At 38.3% G+C, this 26,534-nt stretch overlaps 1 protein-coding gene across 1 annotated transcript in view; it reads left to right on the top strand.

Annotated features, from left to right (window-relative positions):
* The window catches only part of DCDC2 (doublecortin domain containing 2), a 264,811-nt gene that overhangs the window by 124,579 nt on the left and 113,698 nt on the right, over positions 1 to 26,534 (top strand). The window contains exon 8 of the mRNA XM_066377153.1: positions 7,447 to 7,609. Within this exon, the coding sequence (XP_066233250.1) occupies positions 7,447 to 7,609 (163 nt within the window). The remainder of the gene's footprint in view (positions 1 to 7,446; positions 7,610 to 26,534) is intronic.

Below are 26,534 nucleotides of genomic sequence, written 5' to 3'. Positions count from 1 at the left end.
CCATAAGCATCTTAGAAGAAAACATAGGCAGTAAGCTCTCGGACATCTCTCAGAGCAATATATTTGCTGATTTATCTCCACGGGGAAGTGAAATAAAAGACAGGATAAACAAATGGGACTATATCAAACTAAAAAGCTTTTGCACAGCTAAAGACAACAAGAACAGACTAAGAAGACAAACTACACAATGGGAGAACATATTTGACAATACGTCTGATAAGGGGTTAATAACCAAAATTTATAAAGAACTTGTAAAACTCAACACCAGGAAGACAAACAACCCAATCCAAAAATGGGCAAAAGAGATGAATAGACACTTCTCCAAAGAGGACATACAGATGGCCAATAGGCATATGAAAAAATGCTCAACATCACTAATCATTAGAGAAATGCAAATTAAAACCACAATGAGATATCACCTCACACCAGTCAGAATGGCGCTTATCAACAAAACAACACAGAATAAGTGCTGGCGAGGATGTGGAGAAAAGGAAACCCTCCTGCACTGCTGGTGGGAATGCAGACTGGTGCAGCCACTGTGGAAAACAGTATGGAGATTCCTCAAAAAACTGAAAATCGAACTGCCTTTTGACCCAGCTATCCCACTTTTAGGAATATACCCCAAGGACACCATAGAACGGCTCCAAAAGGAGAAATGCACCCGCATGTTTGTGGCAGCATTGTTCACAATAGCGAAGATCTGGAAACAGCCCAAGTGTCCATCAGAGGATGAGTGGATTAAAAAGCTTTGGTACATATATACTATGGAATACTACTCAGCCATAAGAAATGATGACATCGGATCATTTACAATAACATGGATGGACCTTGACAACATTATACGGAGTGAAATAAGTAAATCAGAAAAAAAAACTAAGATGAATCCATACATAGAAGGGACATAAAAATGAGACTCAGAGACATGAACAAGAATGTGATGGCAACAGGGGCGGGAGGTTGGGGGAGGGGGGAGGGGGTGAAGAAGGAGAGAGGGGTTAGGGGAGGGGAGGGGCACAAAGAAAACCAGATAGAAGGTGACAGAAGACAATTTAACTTTGGGGGAGGGGTATAAAGCACAATCAAATGTCAAAATAATCTAGAGATATTTTCTCTCAACATATGTACCCTGATTTATCAATGTCACTGCATTAAATTTAATAAAAAAATAAAAAAAGAAAAAAGAAAAATAAAATGATAGCAGAATTTGTTCCTTTCTCCACAATGCTCCCAAAGTATGCTGATATTTGTCCATCCATTCACCTATCTGCTCACTCATTCATCTGCTCAACATATATTTATGAAGCACTTATGAAGAGCCAGGAACAATTGTAAGCACCTGTCATAGAGTGGTGAACAAGAGTGCAGACCTGATGGAACTTCTGTTCTAGTGCCTAGGTGGTGGAGGGTGGCGGAGGAGAGGGTGGAAGAATGGAATAGATAGATTATCAGCTTCTAAACAAATATTTAGCTCATTTTAAATGATGTAAATGCGGCATGTAAAAGAAAATGTGGCAGGGAACCTACTGTTATAAAATTCTCTGAAACTGAGACTTTAATGGTAGAGCCAGTCATACAGGGTTGGAACAGGTGAGAAAAGAGCCTCCATGGCAAGAGAAAAGGCACCAAAGCCCTTGGTTAAGAGCTCAGCATGCGAGTGCAGAAAGAAGGCCAGTGTAGTCTGAGATTAATTCGGCAGGCAGCTCCTGATCCTGAGGCCTTGTAAGGAGTTGTGCTTTATTGCTTGATGGGACACCACTTGACAGTTAGAAAAAAGTGATAACATTTGATTTACATTTAGAACAAAATCATTCTGGATGTAGTGTGTACAGAGAAGTGAGTTGGGGCAGGAATGAATAGAAGCAGGAGGCTTCGAGACAGCTGGAGTCCAGGCATGTGAGGCAGGGGACTTGGGCAGGTGGCAACAGGGGAGATGGATATCTGTGATATTTCTTCTTTGAGTATATTGTAATCTCTGCTGTCATTGATTGATGTAGTCATCACAGCCATTTACTGAGGACGTACCATGCCCTGGGCACTATTTTAGTGCTTGGTGGGGAAGAGGAGGCAGAGGTTCCTGAGAAAGCACTAAAGGTATGGAGCTTACATTCTAGAGGAGGAGAAAGACAAATACATAATATATTTGGTATTAAGTAGTAAGAAGCTTGATGAAAAATGCATCAAAATATGGGAAGAGAAAGTGAGAGGGAGCGATATCTGGATGGGCAAGGCAGGCCTCTTTTGGGAAGTCAGATCTGAGGGGAGAGTAATAACCCACCTGGCACATGGTAGGCTTTCACAACCTGTTTACTGGACGTGAGCATGACTGGCAGTGAGCCGCACAGAGAGAACATCTAAGCTCATAATGCCAGTCACAGATTCAATTTTTAACAGAAGGGTTGATTTACTCCTTTCTTTTAATTAGTTGGTTCCCTGGAGCATGTATGTGTTTTGAGGTCATTAACTGCTTGGCACAGATTTGAGGGGTGTTACCTGGACTGTGAGAGAGTTGTTTCAAACTTGGGGAACCACAGCCAGTTCAGCGGGGAAAGCATCCCTGAACGTGGGTGCAGATTGGAGGGGCATGACTGAACTTTCGGAATTCATTTACCCAACAGCTTTCTAGGAATTGCTCTGTCGCATGATGAACGGGAGTGTGAGCAGGGCCTGATAGAACTCAAAAAAGGAGGGGGAAGGAGAGAGAGAGAGAGAGAGAGAGAGAGAGAGAGCTGCTATTGTCTGCACAGTGCACCCCCGCCGTGGCATTAGTTCTGTAGTCAGGGGAGTTGCATCCTGTGGTAGGGAATGTGGGGAGTGGTGGGCTCTGGGGGTCAAGCAGATGCTTTGAAATTAAATTGGCCAGGGAATGCCTTGTGTAAAGCAGGACAAGACCAGAGCTACCCTGATACATACTCCCAAGTGCTGGGAAAGTGACAGAAATGAGCAGATTGTGAATATTTTTAAGTTGTGATTCTAACCTTGAAAACAAAAGGAAGATATAAGAGAATTGTCCTGAGTTTTATAAAGTTTGAAAAATAAACCTACCAAAGACAGGCTGTTCTCTACTCCTTGTAGAATGAAAGCACCCTCTAGTGGGAGAGGTGCAAAATCAGGGAAGTCTTTGAAAGTTAAAGCCAAAAACTAAATCAAATTGTCTTTTGTTGTCATATTATCATGTAGCTAATACATCTTGTGACCAGTAATTTACAGATTCAAATATTATAATTGTGAAGGTTGTGGTAAAACAAAAACATTATGATCCACGTATCACAAAGTCACGGTGAAGCAAGAAAAATTCTGCATGGTCCTAAAATTCCATTTATCTAATGAAAAAACTGAGTTCAGTGTGGATGAAAGGAATTCTCACACTTGCTCTCATCAGACACACGGGTGAGAGCAACACCAGCCCTAGTCATGCCTAGTTCTTGCTCCTGAGATTCCCTTCCCAGGGTGTCCCTGAGACCCACGTGGTAAAGGCGGCTCCCTCAGGCAAAACCTACACAGATATTTTTAAACTTGGTTTTAGGATGTTTTCTTGAGGACTGAAGATGGGTTTCTATAGTAATGAAAGAAACCTGAGTTGATTGGATTTTTTTGGAAATTGCCTTGGGAACTATTTTAAAAATCCCAATTTCCAAAGAATGAGCAGTAATGGAAGGGCTCTTCTTAGTTTTTTGCTTGTTTGAGCTAGAGGTTTGCTATTCTTATCAGATAAGCTGAGATGTGTGTGAGGCAGAAGGTAGGACAGTGGTTTGAGTCCCATGGAGGTCTAGTTTTTGCATAGGACATGCTATAAAATTGGGCTGCTTCTGATTCCTTCCACTTTAGGGTAAAGCCATGCTTTCTCAGTTCCAGATGGCTTTTTAGGGAACCATACTATGTCATAGTTGTTTCTAGTGCCTTGGCATCAGGGAGCTCCAGTACCACAGAAGAATCAAACCTGGGTCATCTTTTTTCCTTTTTTTTTGAATTTGGGTAATCTGAGAAAGTAAATTCCTTTACACGTAAAGTGATGATAATGACACCTGTCTACAAATTTGGTAAATATTTGTGTTAATAGGTATTTAACATGTAAGTGATAGTAACATTGTCTTATCAACTGGCATAGCTGTATGAGATGATAAAACTCCCCTATTCACTATGCTCCCCATCAGGCATCCCCAAACTATGGCCTGCAGGCCCCATGCGGCCCCCTGAGGCCATTTGTCCAGCCCCTCACCTCACTTCCGGAAGGGGCACCTCTTTCATTGGTGGTCAGTGAGAGGAACGCTGTATGTGGCGGCCCTCCAACTGTCTGAGGGACAGTGAACTGGCCCCCTGTGTAAAAAGTTTGGGGACCCCTAAATGTGTCCAAGTTATTAGTCACATGTGGAAATCCCTGAAAGAAAGGGAAATCTCCCTCTCTCTCTCACACACACACATATGCATATAATTTGTTATATATTTGTTGTATATTAACATTTTAGATGAACCAACATTTTTTAAAAGGATAAGCATTTAAATTATTTCCAGTCTTTTAATTACAAAACAATTCTTCTCTTGCCCTCAGTTTTTGTTCTTATAAGTGCCTGGTGATTAGTCATTAGTCAGTAATTGAATGTGTGAGGAAGAGTTACAGAGCCATGCTGCATGTAGTTATTGAAAGCGACTAGTCTTTCTCTTGATGCTCCACAATGACACTTTTGAGTGTCACTACGAGAAATGCAGTAAATCAGAACCTCCTAAATATTCAGCAAGAGAGTTTTTAAATTATTTGAGTGCCCAGGCATCCCATTCCAGGATGGGGCTTCTCCTTCTCCCTTGTTATACCCCTTTTGTGAATAAGACTATTTCCAGAGAGCTGTAAAAACTATTGTGCCAAGATCCGAAGTTTCTCATTCATTTTAGTCCTTGAAATTTCCACAGCATCGCCCGATATTCCAGTAAACTTCCTAGAGGGGTTACTTCATTCATTCAAAGCTTTTAAAGTTTTAAAATTCTTGTTATGAATAGATTCAGTTGAAAGTAGCCTGAAATCTGAGACCTGGCTGATAGTTTTGGAATCTCTACTGTTAATCCAAATTCGGAGGGACCCGAAATATGGAAGACAGAAGCAAGGTCCGTCGTTTACACATTAAAGCTTTATTGTCTAGCTTGGCCAAGCGGCGGGAACTCCAACAGAAATCTGACGGAGAGCGCGCTGGCTCTTTGTTCTACTTAGTTTTTATAGTTTTGTAAGTGGGAAGTACAGAAGCAAAAATTGCAATTAGGAGTCCCTTACCGCTATTGGTTATAGTCATATGTCCTTTAACATGATAGGACCACATTCAATTTGCAAACCATACATCATTTTGGAGAAAACAAAATTTACAAGTCAACACAATGGTAGAAAGATGTCTCTTTACATATTAAAGGCTTTCCTATATTATCTAGTGTTTATCTGCTATCACTCTGTCCAGAGTCACACACGCATTTACATAGGAGAGGTAGTTTCGGTGGGGACAAATGCCTGCAAATGGCTCATTGCTATAAGAAAAGCTTTATTTTGGCTTTTCTCTCCCTGCACCTGGCTAGCCATTCATCCTTTTCCCCATAGGCATTGGTGGAATGTCTGGGAATCCATGTTTTCCTCCCCTTGCATTTACAATACAATGCCAAGGGCCATCCTGGTTATGCCAATCACACAGCACAGAGACTATTTCTCACAATTTCTCTGCACACCTTAACCCAAATTAATAAAATGTTCTCCAAGCCTCCTAAAATATTAATATTAATTCTGTAGCCTTTGGTACTTTACAACACCTGCGGGTGAAATGGCTCAGTGGCTCCTCACTACCATAATTATATTATCAGTTATGGCGGTGCGAGAATCATTGAAGAAAAGAAAAACCAACAACAAACAACTCTGGTAGCAGTTAATGCAATAATTAAATGGAAACTGTATGTTTAAATTGCAGTTGGAATAGAAAGTTAAATTATGCAAAAAAGTGTTATAACAGGTTTTCATACTGTTAATAAATCTATGCATAATTCATTTTCTTGTAGGCTATGACAAAATAGCATAAATAACTTTATTTATAAGGCTGTGAATTTTGCTATCCTTAATTGGGCAATGGCTAAAACAATTTAAATGCTGTTGAATGACTGAATAGATAAAATTTTAAAGTGAGCAGTTATAATAAGTTTGTAGGCAGATCTGTTTATTTAATATCATTACATTTATTTTCAGATACTAGCATAGTACAGATGTTGCATAAAGATTGAACCCAATATGGTGTGTATGATATAATTTTAAGAAAAATATATTATCTCTTTGCTCTTAAAGAAAACACTCTGATACTCATTGAAGAAATACTATATGTCAGGCACTGTGCCAGTTACTTTTAGACATTATCATTTCATTCTCATTATAGATGTAAGGGCAGGTACCTTAACCCCGTTTAACTGATGAGGGTAGGGGCTCAAACAAGGTAGGAGTTAGCCCAGGTTCCCATAGGTGGTTTGTGGCACTGCAGTGGCCACTGAGCCAGGGGTTGTGAGTTTCTAAAACATATTCTTTCCATTACCTGCAGCTTGACACTTTACATACTCAGGTATGTTTAGCACCTGAGCATCTGAGAGCCAGGTCTGTCTTGTTAAGGAGAATTTCTTTCTGTAGCAATGGCCATACTTGGGACAGTGACCAGAGCCACTGAAACTCAACCTTTCCTTCCTGCTGAGATGCAAGGCCTTCATCTTGAGAGTTAAGCAGGTGCTAGAGGCAACCAATGAAGGTGTGGTCATTAGTGTCCACCTTGTAGGAGTGCAGACATGTGATCTTGAACTGCTATGGTCCTATGTTGGTCTGGATTTGCAATTCATAGAGACCATTGCACTCACCAACAAATGAGTAGATAACTGGAGATTTCTACAAGCACATCGTACGTCTGTTTGAAAGATGATGCCTATTAGACATTCACAGTGACAGCTAGTAAAAATGTTATTTCTTGACTAACTGATCAAACTGAGGGCTGTCACTATTCATATTCAAAAGATAGCAGCTGATTCTTCAGAAAACACAGGAAGGAGGGGATGATTAAGACAGAAGACCTGCTCTGCTTTTTGCTGGCTGTGTGACCTTGGACAAGGCTTAATTTCTAAGCCTACTTTCTTTTCTTTACAATGGAGTGATAACAGTACCTGTCGCACAGGGGTATGAAGATTGAGTGACAAGGTTTTATAGAATACAGGGTAATATTAACTAATCAGCAATTGCTATTTTTATTTTTTTCCTTTTCTAAACCCTTTCTCTGCCTTTAGGAAGAGTTACGCAGGTATAAAATGGACAGAAGCAGAAGCAGCCCAATACCCCCCTCCCATCTTCCGCCCCTGCCCTGTTTATCTAATGCCAAGGGAATGACTTGTATTTGACTAGGAATCTCTTTGGGAGTTCATTAACCAGTAATAAGGGTTTAATCTCTTGTCATTTAGGGAAATGATCGCCCATCTAAGTCAACTGTAGGATCCAGTGACAACTCTTCTCCTCAGCCCCCAAAGAGGAAAGGGAAGAAAAAGGATGTGAATTTAGAAAAACCCACAAAAGGGAAACAAATTCTAAATTTAAAGAATTCACTACAAACACTTCCAAACAGTGGTAAGTTTGTTGGTATTATTATATTGTTGTTATTGATTATTATTATCTTAATGCTGTGATACAATTTTAGTGCTGAATAGATCCCTTTGTTTCTCTGGGCACACAGAAGATACTCCTAATTGGCATACATGAGAATTTTCACAGAGGACTGTGTGTGTATGAGAGATGCTGTTTTTCATGATTAATTTCTATTTGTAATTAAGGTTTGTGCAACAAAGACATGTTTTGAGATAACTCAAATGGTGGTCTTATAAAGCAAGGTGAATTTATCATCCTGTGCTCCTGCTGAAAGTGTTTAACGTGTTTACCGATGGTTGCTGACACTGGTCTTCCTCATTTGTGTGTCTACAATCCTTGTCCACATTCATTACGATTACCTTTTAGTCACAGATCATATTTCCCCCCCCAAATTTACTAATTTTGCTGATATCCAAGAGAATAATAAATATGCACAAAACTTTACCAGTAAACAATTTGTAGCAAATTGGTTATGTATCTTGCATTATAAGGAGAGAGTTGCTCTAAAATAATTTTTAAAGATTTTGTATGAGTACAAGATTTGAAGATAAGTGTGATGAACTAAGGATATACGCCATCAGAATTCTGAATTTTCCCATCAGTTTTTCTTGGATATATGTGAAGACAGACTCTTTTGGGTTTCATTCCAAGCATGTTTCCAGTGGGAGGAGCACATGACAATGAAGTGATGCTGTGGGTATGGAGGGCCGGCTGGGGCACAGCCCAGCAGAGTGATTGCTTCTCCTTCCTCCTGGGATCCACTCCCATCCTCTGCAAGGGGACATCCTGGAGCACCCAGGAAGACGATGGATGGCATAAGTTTTCAGATTCATGGCCGGAGTTTTGTTTTCTTGCCTGGAAGCTCTAGCTCATTTCAGAGTCTGTATGAAGATTCATGTTAGAATTACATCTAAGGTGAGATTCTCTGTTGAAAGGAGAGAGAATAAATCTGTGTGAGGTTTTAGAGCAGGGGTCAGGAACCTATGGCTCATGAGCCAGATGTGGCTCTTTTGATGGCTGCATCTGGATCACAGACAAATCTTTAATAAAAAAAATAATAACATTAAAAATATAAAACATTCTCATGTATTACAGTCCATTCATTTCCTACCACTCATGTTTATGATTGTGGGTGGCTGGAGCCAATCACAGCTGTCCTCTGGGACAACACCATATTTTTATTGGATAACACGTAACATACACGGGTCGTTATATGGCTCTCAAGGAATTACATTTTAAAATATGTGGCGTTCATGGCTCTCTCAGCCAAAAAGGTTCTCAACCCCTGGTTTAGAGGATGCTGCTCAGATGAGGAAAGAGTAAGAAGAAAGATGTGTTGAGACTAAGTTAAAAGAACAGGCTAAGTGAATGAGCTTATTACATAAAGAAGAGTGAAAGGGGGTGTTTAAATCTTCGAGATTGAAGTGATGGAGATTAACAGGAAGCTGAGTTCTAGATTTTTGTTTGAGTTCTACTATTGACCCTGGGAAGTCACTTAACATTTTTGGGCCCCTTTAACCATCTGCAAAATGTGAGCTCATATTAAGATTTATATTTAAAGTTTAGCTTTAAGTTTGTGAAATTCTTTTCAGTGGCCATGAACTGGGAGGCCAAGGTAAACTCCAGTCAACAAGTGCTTGTTGAATGCTTTTTGTGTGGAAGACACCAAAGAAAAAGAGCTGGACTAAAGAACATGCCATACCTTGAGCATTAAAAATATTTAGTTTAATCAATATATATTAGATCATAAAGCCCCCAAGGCCATGGGTTATGTCTTACTACTTTTTTTAAATTCCCAACAATTTGCATAGATATGATAGATGTGAGACACTTAATAAATATTGAGGAATGAGTGATGGAAGTTAGGAAATAGAGAAGTCTCTGTAATACTTTAAAACTAAGAAACAATCCCCATTTTATACTTTCCATGAATTATTTTTATTAAAGGCTTTATAATAAAATATTACTTGCTTATTTTATGTGAGGCTCTTATTAGTTTATAAAAAGTCTAACTCCTACTTCCAATTTATATTTAAAAGTCTTTAAATTTAGTAGTTGTCCCTCAGAAGAAAGGGGAATGTCATCTTGTCAGGTGCCTCATTTACAGAAACTTGGGAACACAAGAGGATGTATCAATATTTCTGTTTTTCATAAGAAAGTAACCATTATTAAAAAGTTGAATTATCAGTATTTTGCTTTTGGGGAAATCCACAAATAGTTGTCAACAAAAATTGTATCTTTGAGGAAGAAAATAACAAAATACATTGACCATTGAAGCAAGTCATATTTTAAAAGTGCTAAGAAAGGCTAGAAACCCTCAGTTATTCTTTCCTTGTCTTTAGAGAATCCTGCAGTTGTTTTAGGTAATTGCTCATTTTAAGTGTATACTTTCCAATGTAGTTTTATAAAATTCAGATCATAAGTTTTTAATAACTGTATCTCATGCCTAAATAGAACAATTGCTGGTGTCTTTCAAATGAAGGCTTTGGGGACTAAATTTTTTATTACATTTTTGGGGTGACATTGGTTAATAAGATTATATAAGTTTCAAGTGTAGATCTCTATGATTTTTTATTTTACTTTTTAAACGGACTTTAGGATTTTGATAGGGATTACATGACATTTGTATATTGCTTTGGGTAATGTGGCTATTTCAACTATGTTGATTCTTCCAATCCATGAACACAGACTATCTTTCCATCACAATGAGAAAGATATGCTTTATAGTCTCTTTTAATAATGCTTTATAGTTTTCAGTATATAGGTCCCTCTCACACTTTGTTAAATTTATTCCTAGCTATTTTATTCTTTTTGTTGCAATTGCAAAAGGAATATTTTTTGTTTCCTGTTTTGAAATTTCATTGTCAGTATATAGGAATGCAGTGGATTTTTGTACATTGGTTTTGTATCCTGAAACTTTACAGTGTATGTTTATTTTCTTCAAATATTTTTTTGCGATGCTTTTAGGATTTTCCATATAAAGAATCATGTTATCTGCAAAGAGTGACATTCATTTTTAATTCCCAATTTGGATGCCTTTTATTTCTTTCTCTTGCCTGATTTCTCTGTCTAGGACTTCCAGAGCTGTGTTGATTGAACAAGAGTGGTGAGAGTGGCCATTCTTGTTTTGTTCCTGATTTTAGAGGATAAGCTTCTAGATTTTCACCATTGAGTATACTATCTAAGGGTTTTCCATATGTGGCCTTTATTATGTTGAGGTAATTTTCTTCTATACCTATTTTTATTGAGTATGTTAGTCATAAATGGATGTTGCTTTTTCTGCATCTATTGTTAAGATTATATGATTTTAATCTTTTGTCTTGTTAATGTGCTATATTATATTGATTAGTTTGCTTATGTTGAACTATACTTGTGCCCCTGGAATGAACCCCACTTGGTCGTGATGTATTATTTTTTTAATGTATTATATTTGATTTGCTAGTATTTTGTTTAGGAGTTTTGCATCTGTATTCCTAAGAGGATGTGGTCTGTAGTTTTCTCTTTTTGTGTTATCCTTGCCAGTTTCAGTATCAGGGTTGTGTTGACCTCATAAAACATTTTAGGAAGTATTGCCTCTTCAGTTTTTTGGGAAGAGTTTGAGAAGGAGAGCTATCGAATCTTCTTAGAGTGTTTGGTAGAATTCACTAGTGAAGGCATCTGGTTCAGGACTTTTATTTTTTGGGAGGTATTTGATAGTTGTTTCTATATCCTCATGGTTGGTTGGTCTATTTAGATTTTCTGTTCTTCATGATTCAGTCAAAGAAGAGTATATATTTCTAGGAACTTACCCATTTCTTCTGTGTTATCAAATTTGTTTTTAATAGTCTTTCACAGAATTCTAGTATGATCTTTTGTATTTCTGGAATATCTATGGTAACTTCCTTTTTTTCATTTCTGATTTTGTTTATGTGTTTCTCTTTTTTCCTTAGTCTAGTCAGGGTTTTGCTAATTTTTGTTAACCTTTTCGAAGAATGAATTCTTTGTTGTATTAATTTTTTTTGTATAGTCCTTTTGTCCTCTATTTCATTCAATTCTGCTCTTATTTTTGTTATTTCCTTTCTTCTGCTAACTTTGGGTTGCTTTTTTTCTTTTCTAGTTCTTTAAGTTGTAATGCTAAGTTGTTTCTCTTTTGATTTCTCATTTCTTGTGACAGACTTATAATGATGTAAACTTTCCCTCTTATTACTACTTTTGCTGCATCCCAGAACTTTTGATATGTTGTGTTGTCATTCTCATTTGTCTCTATATATCTTTTAATTTCATCTTTTATTTCTTCTTTGACCAGTCATTTTTAAGTAGTGTGTTGTTTAATCTCCACATATTTGTGGGTTTCTTTACTTCATTTTTACAGTTGACTTCTAATTTCAAAGTATTGTGGTCAGAGAATATGCTTGGTATGATTTCAGTCTTCTTGAATTTGTTGAGGCCGGTTTTGTGACCCAACATATGGTCTGTCTTTGAGATAGATATTTCCATGTGCACTGGAGGAGAATGTATAATCTCATGTTCTGTGATGAAAGGCTCTATAAGTACCAATTATATCCATTTGGTCTAATGGGTCAATTAAGGCCAATACTTCTTATAGGTTTTTTGTTTGGATGATCTATATAAAGCTGTCAATAGAGTATTTAGATCCTCTATTATGATTGTGTTTTTGTCAGCTTCTCCCTTTAGTTCTGTTAGTAATTGCTTTATATATGTATTTTGGTGTTCCCTGATTGGGAGCATATATATAGAAGTGTTATGTCTTATTGATGTAGTGTCCCCTTTATTGTTATAATATATCCATTTTTTGTCTTTTGTTATCTTAAAATTCATTTTGTCAGACAGATATAAGTAAGGCTATACTTGTTTTTTGTGATGCTATTTGCCTGGAGACTCATTTTTCCACCCTTTCATTGTGAGTTTGTTTTTGTTTTTGTAGTTTAGATGGGTCTCCTGAAGGCAGCATATGATTGGATTTTTTTTTGTTTGTTTCAGTCTAGTACTCTGTGACTTTTTATTTGTGAATTCACTCCATTTACATTCAGGTTGATTATTAATGTATGAGGATTTTTAATAGCCATTTTATCTTTTGTTTTCTGGTAGCTCTTTGCCTCAGTTGGTTCTTTTCCTTTGTGTTTCTGTCTGTTGTTTTTGTTTGATGGTATTCCATACATTTATTTCTCTTTTTAAAAGTTATATGCCTTTGTTTGTGTGTTTTGTTGTGTGTGTGAGTATGTGGTTACCATTAGGTTTATGAAAAAGAAACTTCATTATATATAAAAGGTACAATAGTCCTTTTTCTTTTGAATGCTTCTGATCTCCATCCTCCTTTGCAAATTCAGACCTTGACCTTTCTCCTTTCATATTTTTGTTGTCACAAATTACTTCTGTTTATGCTGTATGTTTCTTGGTAATCTTACTCATCATTTTCCAACCTTTTGTTCTTTGATTCAGGTAGAATAGCCCCCTGAGTATTTCCTCCAGTGGAGATCTTCTGGTGATAAATTTCCTCAGTTTCTGTATGTCTGGAGAAGTCTTTCTTTCTCCTTTGTATCTAATGGATAACTTTGCTAGTTATATTGTTCTTGGCTGGTAATTTCTCTTTTTGGATAGTTTGAATATTTGGTTCCCCTCTCTTCTAGCTTGTAGAGTTTCTGCTGGGAAGTCCAGTGATAATCTAGTGGGCTTTCCTTTATAGGTTACTTTCTTCTTTCACCTGGCTGCCTTGAGAATTCTTTCTTTGTCATTGTCTATTTGTTTGTTTTTAGCTCCTTTGCACTTCTCTGGCTTTTCAGATCTCTCCGTGGGGTGGTGGAAAGTGGCCTGTGCTCCCTGGAAAGTTGGGTGCCTCCCCTGTGATCTGGTTGCCTTGGTCCCTAGAAATCAACCCTGCAGGGAAATGTGGTTGGCAATATGTCTCCAACCCCATGAAATCCCAGTGCTGTACCCTGAAGACATTGCTGGCAGTGTGATCACAATGTGTGGGGCTGGAGTGAGTTGGAGGAACATGGCCACCTCTTCTGTTGCTTTGCCCTCCCAACAATGGTGACTAGTGGACCTCTGTGGCTTCCCCACTATACCTTCACCTGAATCTGGGATTGGTCACAGAGTGTGCCTGTCACTCAGGGAGAAAGCAATTTTGTAGTACCAGTTTTCAGGTTTGCAGATAATGTGCTATGCAACCCAACACCGCAGATGAAAGAAGGCAAGCTCTGGGAGGTTAAAGGCAACCAGGTTCTATGCTATATTTCTCTGCTTGAAATGCCCATTGCCAGACAATCATTGCTGCAATTCTGTATTTCATCCCTTCCCAGGTCACTGGACTCAACCACAGCCTGTACTGCACAGTACTGCACAAATGCTCCCTAAATCTCTTTGGCAGTGCCAGCCACAACCTGGTTCCTCCCCTCTCTTGACTGAGCCCTGCTAAGAACTCCCAGCTGCAGGGCTGCATCCATGGGTGGCTCGTCTAAGCTCTTCTTCTCACCTCCTTGATTCACTCCCACTTGTCTACCTTTACAAGTTTCAATGTGCAGATCTCAGATGTGTTTATGTGTTGAACAGGGAATCCTTTGTTGAATTATAACTATTCAAATTGCTGAAACTTCAAGGGGTGAGAGCAAGGGAATATTTCACTGTCATTCTTCTCTGAATAATTTTTTTTTTAGTAAGAGGTTTATATAGCTGATCCAGAAGCACATAGAATAGTCTAGAGGAAACCTATTGAATGTTTTTTTATCTTAATAAGGAGAACATATGACCTGAAAATGAATCTTGGCTTCCAAAATTTTTTCCAGGGAAAGTGAAAAAAAATTGTACAAGTCACTAGATTAAATTATCATTGGTGAGTTAAGGACATTAGCTTATCATACTTTTGAAAACTGAACTATTTCATATTATAAGATCTCCCTCCAGATGTCTTTGGCTATAGAAAATTTCCACTTTATAATATCAAAAGCATCTCCCTCTTTTTTTATTCCTTAATTCAGCCTTTATATTGTTATTACAGTTGCTTTAATGTCATCTATTTTAGTAATTAGAACCAAGTGTGTGCTTTTGGCTATTCTTATTTCAAGAGGCTCTTCTCCTTTAGAAAGGTAAAAGCATTAATGACTTGAAGCAAAGTGAAAGGAAAGAGGTGTGGTGAATCAAGAGAATGATTAAAAAAATGCAAGAATTTAATATCTTATTACATAGTTAAAAGTTTCTGAGAGTTAATCTTTTTTTTTTTTTTTCTGAGAGTAAATCTTAAAATTTCACATCACAAGAAAAATTTTTTTTGTAATGTATGGAGACAGATATTAACTAGATTTATTGTGGTGATCATTTCATAATGTATACATAAATTAAAAATGCAAGAATTAAATTTTAGAGGCAAAACAGTGTATTCTGCTGAAAATATTTTTAATTTGGAATTAAGTAGCCTATTCAGTTTTATTTCAAAATGTTAAACTTTAGAGTTAGGATGAATATGATTATTTCATAACATATGTTATATTGTGCAAAATTTTGACCCAATATTCTTTACCTATACACTGTTCTCAAGTTAATTAAGAAAAAGAAGCTTTCTTAATTTTTTGTAGGCTTCCTTAAATTTTTTTATAATTAAGATTGTAGTGATAAAATTTTCCCTTCTGTTTACAGCTGTTTGCTGTTAGCCCCTGTCTAATGCTGCCTGAATTAGCAGTGCTGATATCAGTCTGTAGATGGCAATGTAGGTCTAATTTTATTTCTTTTGCTTTTTATTTTCTCCCTCTGACTGATTCTTTCTGTAATAGTAAAACTTAATAATTCAAGCAAAGCAGTGACATATTTCTTCAGAGAGACAAATCCCATTTTCTTTTGGTTGCCAAGATGCAAAGTAAGATTGGTTGGTGATTGATGAAGTTGGGTGTGAAATGCATTTTTAGTGCTGCATTTAAATACCAGCTTAACTGGCCTGGGTATGTTTTCGTTACACTTTCCACTTGAGTTGTTGTGCCTTGGGATACGTTTTAGAGGTTGTTAAATAGCTACACTCTCCACTATGAGTGAAATAGTGATGATAATTGTTTGGAAATAGTATTTGGGGATTATTTATATTCATTGATATTTTAAATATTTTTTCTACGTGAAAAAATTAATGTTTTTAGTACTCTTAGAATACAGAATGTACAGTAATTTTAGGTGTCCTTTGAAATATTGTAAAGGCTGCAAAGAAAATAGTCTAGTCTATACTGCTGTGGCTTATGTGGGATTGCTTATTACAAATACTTTTTAAAATTAAGAGCATTAAAATGTAAGCAAAACCAAGACTTGTTTTCTTTTGAAGGGTATGATTCGCTGCATGTGTGGGTGCACTTCTGTATACATATGCACACACTAGTATTCTTGATGCAGTTCCTGGCCTATTCCCAGCATCATTCTGTGATAGTTCCCAAGGAATTTGTGTTGTTTGGAGTCCTGATGAATGATAGGGAGCAGGTGCCATGCCTGGAAAGGATGTAGGAATATTATGACCTTGCTGGGTGATTGCCCTTGACAGTCATGCTCTTGAATTTTCTAACAGCTACAACCTGCACAAGGCATGCTGCGTTGCCCCAAGCACAAAGCATCACTGCAGTCCATCCTCAGAGTCAGATCACGGAGCACTGAAACGCGAGCTTCTCTGGTTCAACTGAGGAACCAGCTCAGGCAATTACATGGTTGCCAGTCACAAGGGATTCTGAGGATAAAACAGGCAACACATTTTCTGAATGTGTTCTCCCACGTCTCACCCTGTAAGGGGGATCATGTCCTGGAAGAGAGTGTAGGAGAAGGAACTAAGGTGGCTTCTCAAAGCAGGGCCCTGGTTTTGTTTAATAAGCTAAGGGAAGATTTATGATTCATTGGTGCCTGTTGCCACCACACTCATCCTAGGACAGAGAAACACAGGTTTTCTATTCTGTTGTTGATCCTAACTTCTCATCACAATGACAGTGTTTATGTGGGATGTGAGTCAAATTTAGTACTAGTATTTCAAAAAATTTTAAAATAAGTACTTTCCGTGATTCAGTGACCTTTCTTAAAATCACATATTGTACAACAGAATTCCAGCACAGCAAGGAATTTTAGTCACTTCTTTTTTTTTTTTTAAATAATTTCTTTTTTTTTATTTATTCATTTAGAGAGGAGAGGGAGAGACAGAGAGAGAGAGAGAGAGAGAGAGAGAGAGAGAGGAGAGACAGAGAGAGAGAAGGGGGGAGGAGCTGGAAGCATCAACTCCCATATGTGCCTTGACCAGGCAAGCCCAGGGTTTCGAACCAGCAACCTCAGCATTTCCAGGTCAAAGCTTTATCCACTTCGCCACCACAGGTCAGGTTTAGTCACTTCTTGAAGTTTAATTATGGTATGCCAATTCTATTAATAAAAATTAGTTTAGGAATGTACACTTTGCTCTTTACTTTAGTGCTGAGAGATTGAAAAATTAGAGTTTGGCTGTATACCACTAAGATGTTTATCTTAGTTTGAGAGGAGTATGACACTAGCCCTCCTTAGAAAAGATTCTCTTCATATTCTGCCTTCTTATACACTCTGTGCCCTGGAAGTGCTGTGAGAAAAGCATTTTTTTAAATCACTGATATAGGTTTGAGGCCTCTGTAGTAAATATCTTTTTAGGCCTAATTTTATATACTTATTTATTTTATTCTATTTTTTTTTATTTAGAAATTAAATTTAATGGGGTGACATTGATCAATAGGAGTACATACGTTTCAGGTAGACATTTCCATAACATTTGAACTGTTGATTATGTTGTATGCCCATCACCCAAAATCAAATCACTTTTCATCCACACATATTTGTCCCTTTTGCGGCTATTTTTAAATGTAGCCTAGGGATGAGGTATGAAAATACTTCTTGTTTTCAAAAGGAGAAGTTTGTGAGCTGTTAAATTACATAGATATCTTCAAACCTTTGAAAAATTTTATTCCAGAAATTTATTTTAAGTAGGTATTTTGGTCCTCACATGACATTTTCCATGCAAGTAGCCCATAAAACTCTATATAACCCATAATGCATCTTAATTCTTGTACTCATGATGCCGTATAAGTTACCTGCAGTGTGCACTGATGCTGCTGGTGGGAAAGGGAACTAGAGTTCCATCTCAAAATGCCAATAACTCACATTATCTTGCTGCCAGAGGATGCAGAACTGCTGTGGTATAGCTCGGGTTGCAAGGTGAGGGTTCCACTGGGTGTGGGTCTGAAGAGGACTGTGAAGATTGAGGCGCCAGACCTGGAATTATAGGGGTGGGGACACTGAGGTCTGGGCCCAGGTTTTTTCTTTTTTTTTTTAAATTAGTTGATCCTCTGCAAGAGGATAATGTTGGGATTGCCTCATCTTTATTCTTTTGCCTAGTCTTAATCTTGCCAACCACCCTTTTCATAGATGCAACCCATTATTTCTAAGCAAGGGCTCTTTCCTTCTTGGCCCATCAAGGACCCAGACAAAATTTATAGCATTTCCTTATTCTGCCTCCAAAGTTATCTCTGAAGCTTTCTATCATTTAGTGTAGAGAAAACATGGATTCACACCAGTGGTGAGGTTCTGACACAACAATAACCCAAGTGTGATTCATGTACTTTTTCAGAAGGAAACCAGACTTGGGTTACTTTGGTCATTGTATCATGGAATCTGAGGTAGGGCCCCAACTACTGCTTGGTTAGGGAGGGGTCTGGTGCTAGGAATGTCTGTGAGATGCAGATCATGGAGATCACAGCATGGAGGGAAAAGAAGAAGTAGCCAGGGAATTTGTTACTCTTTCTCCCTCCTCACCTTCCTTTCTTCTGCCAGCCCTGTGGTGAAGTAAAACCAGAATAGGGACATGGTTAGTTAGAGTATCACAACGCAGTCAACAGCTCAAATGCTATCTAGTTGTTAACGGGAAACCTATGTATTCTTATTGATCAATGTCACCCCATTAAATTTAATTTAAAACCCCTAGATGTTTATGTTTATTTTGGAAACATAAAAAAAATTAGAGTATCAGAGGCTCCTCAGCTGTCATTCACATGTGAGACACAAACACCCAGCAGAGCGTTCTGCTCAGTACTTGGCCTTTGTGTGTGTGTGTGTGTGTGTGTGTGTGTGTGTGTGCTTATATGTTTGCAGATCCATTATGCCTACATTTGTGATGACAATTGAAATGAAGGCCTACAGATCTCAAACACTGAGTAATGGTACCATTCTGATGTTCATGCCCATGTTTTAGAACATTTCAATTGTGGATTTTAATCTGATATCTATAAGCTTCATCTACCAATTCTTGAATTAGATAAAGAACATTTTCCTAGTTTCACAAATGGAAAAAAAAAGAGACACCAGTTTTCTCAGAGTCCAAAGGTATGTCAACAGCTAGTGATTTCTGGAAATTGCCACTCTGCCTGAAAGCTGGTTGGAAAATGGACATACCCAATGTAGGGCATGGGTGCCCGAGAGTCTAGAGGAGTATGTGCTCTTTTTTTAGTGCTAAGTATTGTGTATCACAATCAACCCTGAAGCTTATCTAAAATATTGTGAAGAGTGCCTGTCTTTTTCCTCTTCCATTTTTCAGTATTTCATATTCCCTTTGTAAAAGGGAATGATTGATTTGAGCTTATTCTGTTCTGTAACGTGGTGGAGGTGAGTTATTACTATCAAGGAGACTTCCTCTTCCACAATGTGGTATAGTAAAGGTTCTTCTGGGCTCTTACTCAGGCCAGGATGAATGCTAAATCCTCAGCATGTAGACCCACTTTTTCAGTGTTTGGGAACCTTGACAAAGGTGCATGTATTTTTTTTAAGATTTTTATTTATTGATTTCAGAGAGAGGAGAGAGAGAAAGGGGGGAGGACAGGAAGCATCGACTCATCATAGTTGCTTCTTGTATGTGCCTCGACTGGGCAAGCCTAGGTTTTCAAACTGATGACCTCAGCATTCCAGGTGAGTGCTTTATCCACTTGGATACTTTTGAGGCTGATCTGTAGTTTATCAATCAAATTTCTGAAACTTATACGTCTATTTTTACAGTTTCTTGAATATCCTAGGACTTAAACTCTTGTAACCCAAGCCCTTCTCTGTGTCTGAATTTTCTTCCCATGTTTCATGAATCTTCAGATTTATGAACCCTACCCTCTTCCCTAGAATACCACCTTTATTTCTTCCATAAACATTTACTGAGTGCTTACCATATACTGCACACCTTGCCAAGCACCAGGGTCACTCCATTTTCTGTGTTTTGTACTAACTGCTTAGCACTTACATATTTTATTCCAGTAGTCAGAAAATTTTATCCTTAGCAAGAAATTTTCTTCAATGAAGTAGAAGAAATTTCTTTTTCCATTTCAATGAACAAACAAAATTCACTACTCATAAATGCCATAAAGTGTTTATGTTGTAAGCATTGGTGTGTTTTTCTGTCTTGGTCGGAAGCCATCTCCTGGGCCTCTATCAATTTTGTTCACATAGAAAGTACCGGCATACTACCAGGGAACCAAGCCATTTTTGCTTAACTGTGTTTATCATGGTGTCTGGAACCATTCCTAAATACTACTTGGTACTGAACACGGGGGAGGGATACGGCCTTACTCATGTAACATGCTGAGCCTCCTTTGTAGACTGTGGCCTATCTTATATATGAACTCTATTTCTATTTTTCTCAGTTACCCTAGTTGTTTTTGAAATAAGATATAACCTTTACTGCAAATCAGTATGCAGTGTTCTATCACAATAGGGATAAAGATAAAGAGAAATTATCTATAAAGTGCTTTTGAGCTTTGCATGTTTAAAACTATCCATTTATTCTTATTTTAGGCAATTGTATGATAATACCAAATTGTTTCTGTGAAATCGAGCAAGGTTTAATTCCCTACAAAATGCCATAATAAAAACCGTTTTACACAGCGAAGTCAACAAAGCTGACAGGCCCGTCTCTACTGCATAGTGAAGACACATGTGTCTGTCACCTTTGGACTGATTATAGCAAGCTTTCTCCCAGGCATTGTTTTGCTTAATGGTAAGGGTGCCAATATGAAGTGGGAGTCATTTTGGTGCTGTGGCATGCTAAAAAATGGGAATCCTCCACCTAAACCTTTGAGGATGACTCCTAAAGCCTAGGCTGGCAGCCCCGTGCCCTGCACCCCTTCAACACCCCGTGGGATAGCAGAGAGCTTCCGAGTGATCTGAGAGTGAGGCTCTTACCCAGGAACTTGTCATTTTCTAAAATGGGTTCCAAAGAACAGTGGCTTTCTAATAGATCCTTCTTGTAATAAGAGTCTGTGCTCACATATAAATTTGGGAAATGTTGGATTATACCAGGAGTAGTTAACCTTTTTATACCTACCACTCACTTTTGTATCTCTGTTAGTAGTAAAATTTTCTAACCACCCAACGGTTCCACAGTAATGGTGATTTATAAAGTAGGGAAGTAACTTTACTTTATAAAATTTATAAAGCAGAATTACAGCAAGTTAAAACATATAATAATAATTACTTACCAAGTACTTTATCAGATTTTCGCTAAGTTTGGCAGAATAAATCTTTATAAAACAACTTATTATAGTTAAATCTATCCTTTTATTTATACTTTGGTTGCTTTACTACTGCCCCCCATGAAAGCTGGAATGCCCACTGTGGGCTGTAGGGACCAGGTTGACTACCACTGGATTATACAAAGTAAAGCCATTTTCTTTACTACTAGATTTTTCATAGCTTTTTAAAATGGAAATATTCCATGCTTTTTCAGACTCTGGATCCCTGTTACTGATGAGCACATGGTCAGATTATTTTTCTCTAGAGCACAATTTGAGATGCACTGGGGTACTCAAATATGCAGTGTTCCCTCACATTACTGCTTCTTTGAAGGTTGTACAACATGGGGGAATTTCTGATGAAAATTAAATGAGACACCTTCTTTTTGTGTGGTCTGATCAGATCAATAGCTAACATAAACAGCTCACAGTTTCTGAGAGTTTACTGTGTTAGGGATTAGATGGAGCACTTTGGACATACACTCTCATTAATCTTTATATTAGCCCTGTGGTGTATGTGTCATTATTATTACCATCATCCCCCAACCAGGTAATTCTGTAGCTTTTGTGGACCACACCTGAGTGTCCTTGAATTTAATTAGATGCAGATGCTGTCTATTTGGGGTTAGTAAAGACCCCAGAGGTTAAGGGTTCAGTCTCACAAGACTCCCAACTTACCACCCTACACCAGCTTTTGACGTCAGGTTCAAGTCCAGGTTGTATTCTGTGCTGCTGACTGACCGTCTGTAAATCAGGTTTGCACACCCCTCTCCATGGGTGCGACAGTTTTCTAGAGCAGCTCATAGAACTCAGGAAAACTGTTTACTTGCCAGATTACTGGTTTACTATAAAGGATACAACTTGGGGGCAGACAGATGGAAGGACGTATAGGGCAGGGTGTGGGGGAGTGACATGGACGTTCCATGCCCTTCCAGCATTGCCATATGTTCACCAACCTGGGAGCTCTTTAAACCCTTTGCATAGATGCATAGTTTTTTGTTGTTCCTTTTTTAAAATAGAGGTTTCATTATGTAGGCATGGTTGATTAAAATATTGGTTATTAATGATTAACCCCAACTCCTCTCTCTTCCCCAGAAGTAGGGGTAGGAGGTCGAATGAAAGTTGCAATCCTCTAATCACATGGTTGGCTCCCTTGGCAGCCAGCCCCCATCCTTAGGAGCTTTCTAAAAGTTACCCTGTTAGCTTAAACTTATATGTCATTGAAAGGCCTTGTAATAAATATCATGTTTCCCCATGTATAAGACCCATCTTAATTTTGGGGCCTGAAATTTGAAAAAAAAAAGTATTACATAAAGTTATTGAACTCAAGTTTTATTCATCATAAAATTCATACAACTCCTCATCACTGTCAAAACTCTCATCCATTAGCTTGTCCTCATCTGTGTCTGATGACGAATCACTGTCTTCATATATTGCCTCATCCTCAGTTCCATGTCACAAACCAGCGTGACTAGTATTTTCAGGTCCTGAACGAGAATGGTGCAGAATTAAGAAAATAGATTTAAAGAATTAAAGAACTAAAAGATGGGGTCAGAGGGTTCAGCAATTACTGCTAGCAGAAGCAGACCTCCCTAGCAGAAAACAGGCCGTGCCCAAAAACCACATCTTCCTTTATTTTATAGGGCAAAGTGGGTCATTAGCAAATCAATGACTTTTCTGATTACAGTTTCTAAGGCAACCCAAGAATTCTACCAAGTGCAGAAAACCTCCCCCATACATAAACATCCTAACTTTACACAAAGAAGAAACTTGCCTCCAGTCTTTCTGGGGAACATGGGGGGTAGTGTAAACAATCCAGCACCACAGCTTAACAGCCTTTTGCAACCTAATCAGGCAAGTGAGGTGGGGGGTTGGGCATACTGTCAGCTTACAGCCAATTCCCCACACCACCATCCTTTAGAAATCCAAACTCTAAAAACACTGTTGATTTTTTGGTCCCTGACAGTTTCATCTATGGTATTTGAAATGCCATACTTCTTAAATGACTTGACAATGATCTCAATCTTGCTATTATCCCAGGATCTTTTTACCCAGGTATAAACTTCTACAGTTGTTTTTTTCATTCTTTCTGCTGGTGTCAAATTGTTCCCAGAAGACTTTACCCACTGGTTCTATTCATCTCTCATGGCAGCTTTGAAGCATTTGTTAATGCTGACATCAACAGTGGTTGGAGCTGGGATGTCAAGCCTCCAGGCATGACATCAAGTTTTGTTTTTTGCTCTGCAGCAATCCTTTTTGTGGGTTTTTTTGTAGTTGTTGTTATGTGTGCCCTGAACTGATCAAGCACCAATAGGGCAGGTTTGTTTAAGAGCCCACTTGGTCTCCTTCTCAAACTTTCTCAAAGCAGATCTTCATCCCATCCTGATCCATCCAACCCTTGTCATGAATGTGGCAATCACTCCTCAAGAAATGTCTTCTTTTGGCATTGTTTTGCATTTGAAAATCAATATAGGAGGCTGCATGATTCTTTCAGCACAACAAGCTAGAACAGCTGTATAATGGCTCTTTTCATGTCCACTTGTCTTCACAGTTAGTTTTCACCTCCTTCTTATCAACAGTTCTGTTACTTGGGACATCAAATTGTTGGGGGACTTCATCCATATTTGCAGTTTGTCCCAACTCAAACTGATGTGTCTTCCAAAATTGAATGACAAAACAATGAAATTCAAGGACCTTCTGCTCATAGCTTTCAGGCATCTCTTGGGCAAATCTGGTGTGTGTACACATGCTTAGTCCATTCTGTTTCATGAACCTGAAGAACCAATTGTGTCCTCCTTTGAAATTAGTAACTTCTTTTTCATCAGCAATTCTTCTTGCCTCATGCTGAAACATCTTTGTGGACATGGGAATTCCAATTGCCCTTTGCTCTTTAATCCATATCTTCAATTCCCTCTTTAAATCAGGCCTTTTTACTGACTTGCCACAGCCTTTTTCTGCCATGGTGTTTTCAGTAGGGTTACTTCTTCCTGTAGCCAGTCTTGGATTGATTTCTTAGTTGGAGGAAGACCAACCTTATTATGTTCAGCAGCACTACTTCCATTCACTTTTGCAAACTGGATCACTTTTAACTTGAATTAAGCACTGTGTGAAAATCTTTTCTGAGCCATTTCTGGGCAGAACATGGCGAAACATAACCTATCGTAATATACCGGTAACAAGTGAGAAACAATGAGCACAAAGACAACAAGTGCAAAAAAGCAGGAAATGCAAGTAAAAAAAAACCACAACCACTGTATAAGATGCACCCAGTTTTTAGACCCCAAATTTTTCATAAAAGAATGCATCTTATACGTGAGAAAATACAGCAATAAGATATGCCTTTAACCTTAGCTTTGGAGCTGTTTCATGTACTGGAGTTATTTGAGGACAAAAATCCAAATATAAGAAAAGGTCTTCCATTTCTCTTTATCACTTAGGAAATTACAAGTGTTTCAGGAGATGAGTCTCAGGAACCATGGACAGGTCATAACGTATTTCTTATTATATCACAATATCACACCCAGCATGTATGAAAATGTCTGTATTATATATACTCTCACCTTTAATTTTTTGTTTGGGTTGACTTGGAATTTTTGGTTGGAAATCCTTTTCACTCAGATTTTGGATGTATTACTTCACCGTTTTTTTTTTTTATTTTCTTTGTTTCTGTTAAGAAGTCTGATGATATTCTTATTTCTGTTCATCTTAATTTGGATTTCCCCAAAGCTTTACCTAATAGGTAAGGGTCTGAGAAAAGGAGTTGGGTTCAAGTAGTTCAAGTACATCCCAGAAAACATGGGCAGGTAAGACATAGATCAGAGACTAGTTAATAAGGGGGGTAATGTAAAATGGGATACCCTTTGGCCAACTGGGACTCAATCCTGCTGAAACCCTCAAAGTATCTGAAACACACCTCAGAATTGTCCCATGCAGCAGCAAGGACACTGGGGTCTCTGTTCACCGGTTCTTGTGCTTCAGTGAATGAGGGTTGTTCTTGGCATGTTAATTTCTTGGTACTGTGGCCAGTCCCTCACCAAAGCTGAACATGCTTCTGTGATCAGAGAAAGTCTTCAGACTGAGAGAGACTCAGGAATTTGAGGTAGGAAGGCCTGGAAGTGTGTGGGAACTGTCTACTGCAGCTGCAACATACCTCTGGGCTGGGCTAAGATAAGGTTGGGGCATTAAACGGGGCCCCTCGAGGAATGGAAATCTGGAAGGCTTGCTGTCAGTTGAGGAGGGACAGTGATGGATTCAACAGTTTTTGACAGTGGGGTACAGAGGAGAGGACAGATTGGAGAAATATGTGTGAGACAGAGTAAATACAACCTGAGATCCTATGGCTATGTGGGAACCAAGGAGACATTGAGCATTTGGCCTGGATAACAAGGAAGGTGATTGGTGTCATTAAGTTTTAGGGAATGTGTAAACAAGGAGGGAAACTCTGTTCAAGATGAGTTAAAGGGACCTGTATGGCATCCATGGAGGTCTGCAGGGATCAGCTGGAGGTGGAAGGACTCCCCTTGGAGATGTAGATCTGGGGGTCACCAGCCAGTAAGTTGAGATGTGAGGCCAAGGTGAAGGAGAAGATGCCAGAGGTAGGTTCACAGCCTTGGAAGAGAAGGGATGACCCTGACTGCAAAGCAAGTGCAGGAAGAGGATGGGGAGACATAGAAATGAAATCACTTGTAGAGCACTTACATCTCTGATCACCTCACCAGTTTCATGGACCAAACACTGAGTTTATTCATAAATTGAGATTGTATTATTTATAAATGGAAAGCAAAATCTCCATTTCATAGATCTGAAGACTAAAGTACAGAAAGGTTTAGTGTCTCCCAGCCTGTAGCAAGCCATAGGCATTAACTAAATGGCAGCTGTTTATGTCCAAGGTATCATAGTACCTAAACTCCCAAGTTTAGAGTTCTTCCTATGATTATAGTGGCCTTAACCAGACTTTATAAGTGTCTATTGCCTAAATGTGTTGGGGAGATCTGTCTGTGTTTTATGTAAAACTATGACCAAATGCAAGGCACTAAATCTTAAGCTATATAAATGTAGTGATCTTCCATATATTTCACCTAGTGCATGTTATAAACCTTGTGTGCATAACACAATAAAACTGTAAAAAGCACTGATACCTCAGATTAAAAACAGAGGCAGAGTCATTCTGTCGAGAAATTGAACACCCAGAAATAGCAAGAAAATTGATTTAAACCTCACTTAATGACAGACAGGAAGAAAATGATGGCTAAGAATTCTAAAATTGCTTTTTGTTCCAGGTAAAAATTTTGCAATCTGAAAATGAATGACTATTCCTTTGTAACTGTAAAGTCAGCAAAAAGGTCCAAGTGAGAGAATAAGTAGTTTCCATGTCAGACTAGCCCAAAAACATTTTA

This window comes from Saccopteryx leptura, chromosome 3, assembly GCF_036850995.1.
Source record: "Saccopteryx leptura isolate mSacLep1 chromosome 3, mSacLep1_pri_phased_curated, whole genome shotgun sequence".
Classification (NCBI taxonomy): Eukaryota; Metazoa; Chordata; class Mammalia; order Chiroptera; family Emballonuridae; genus Saccopteryx; species Saccopteryx leptura.
Note: the sequence above shows the minus strand (reverse complement) of the source record. Positions and strands in the feature narration are given on the sequence as shown.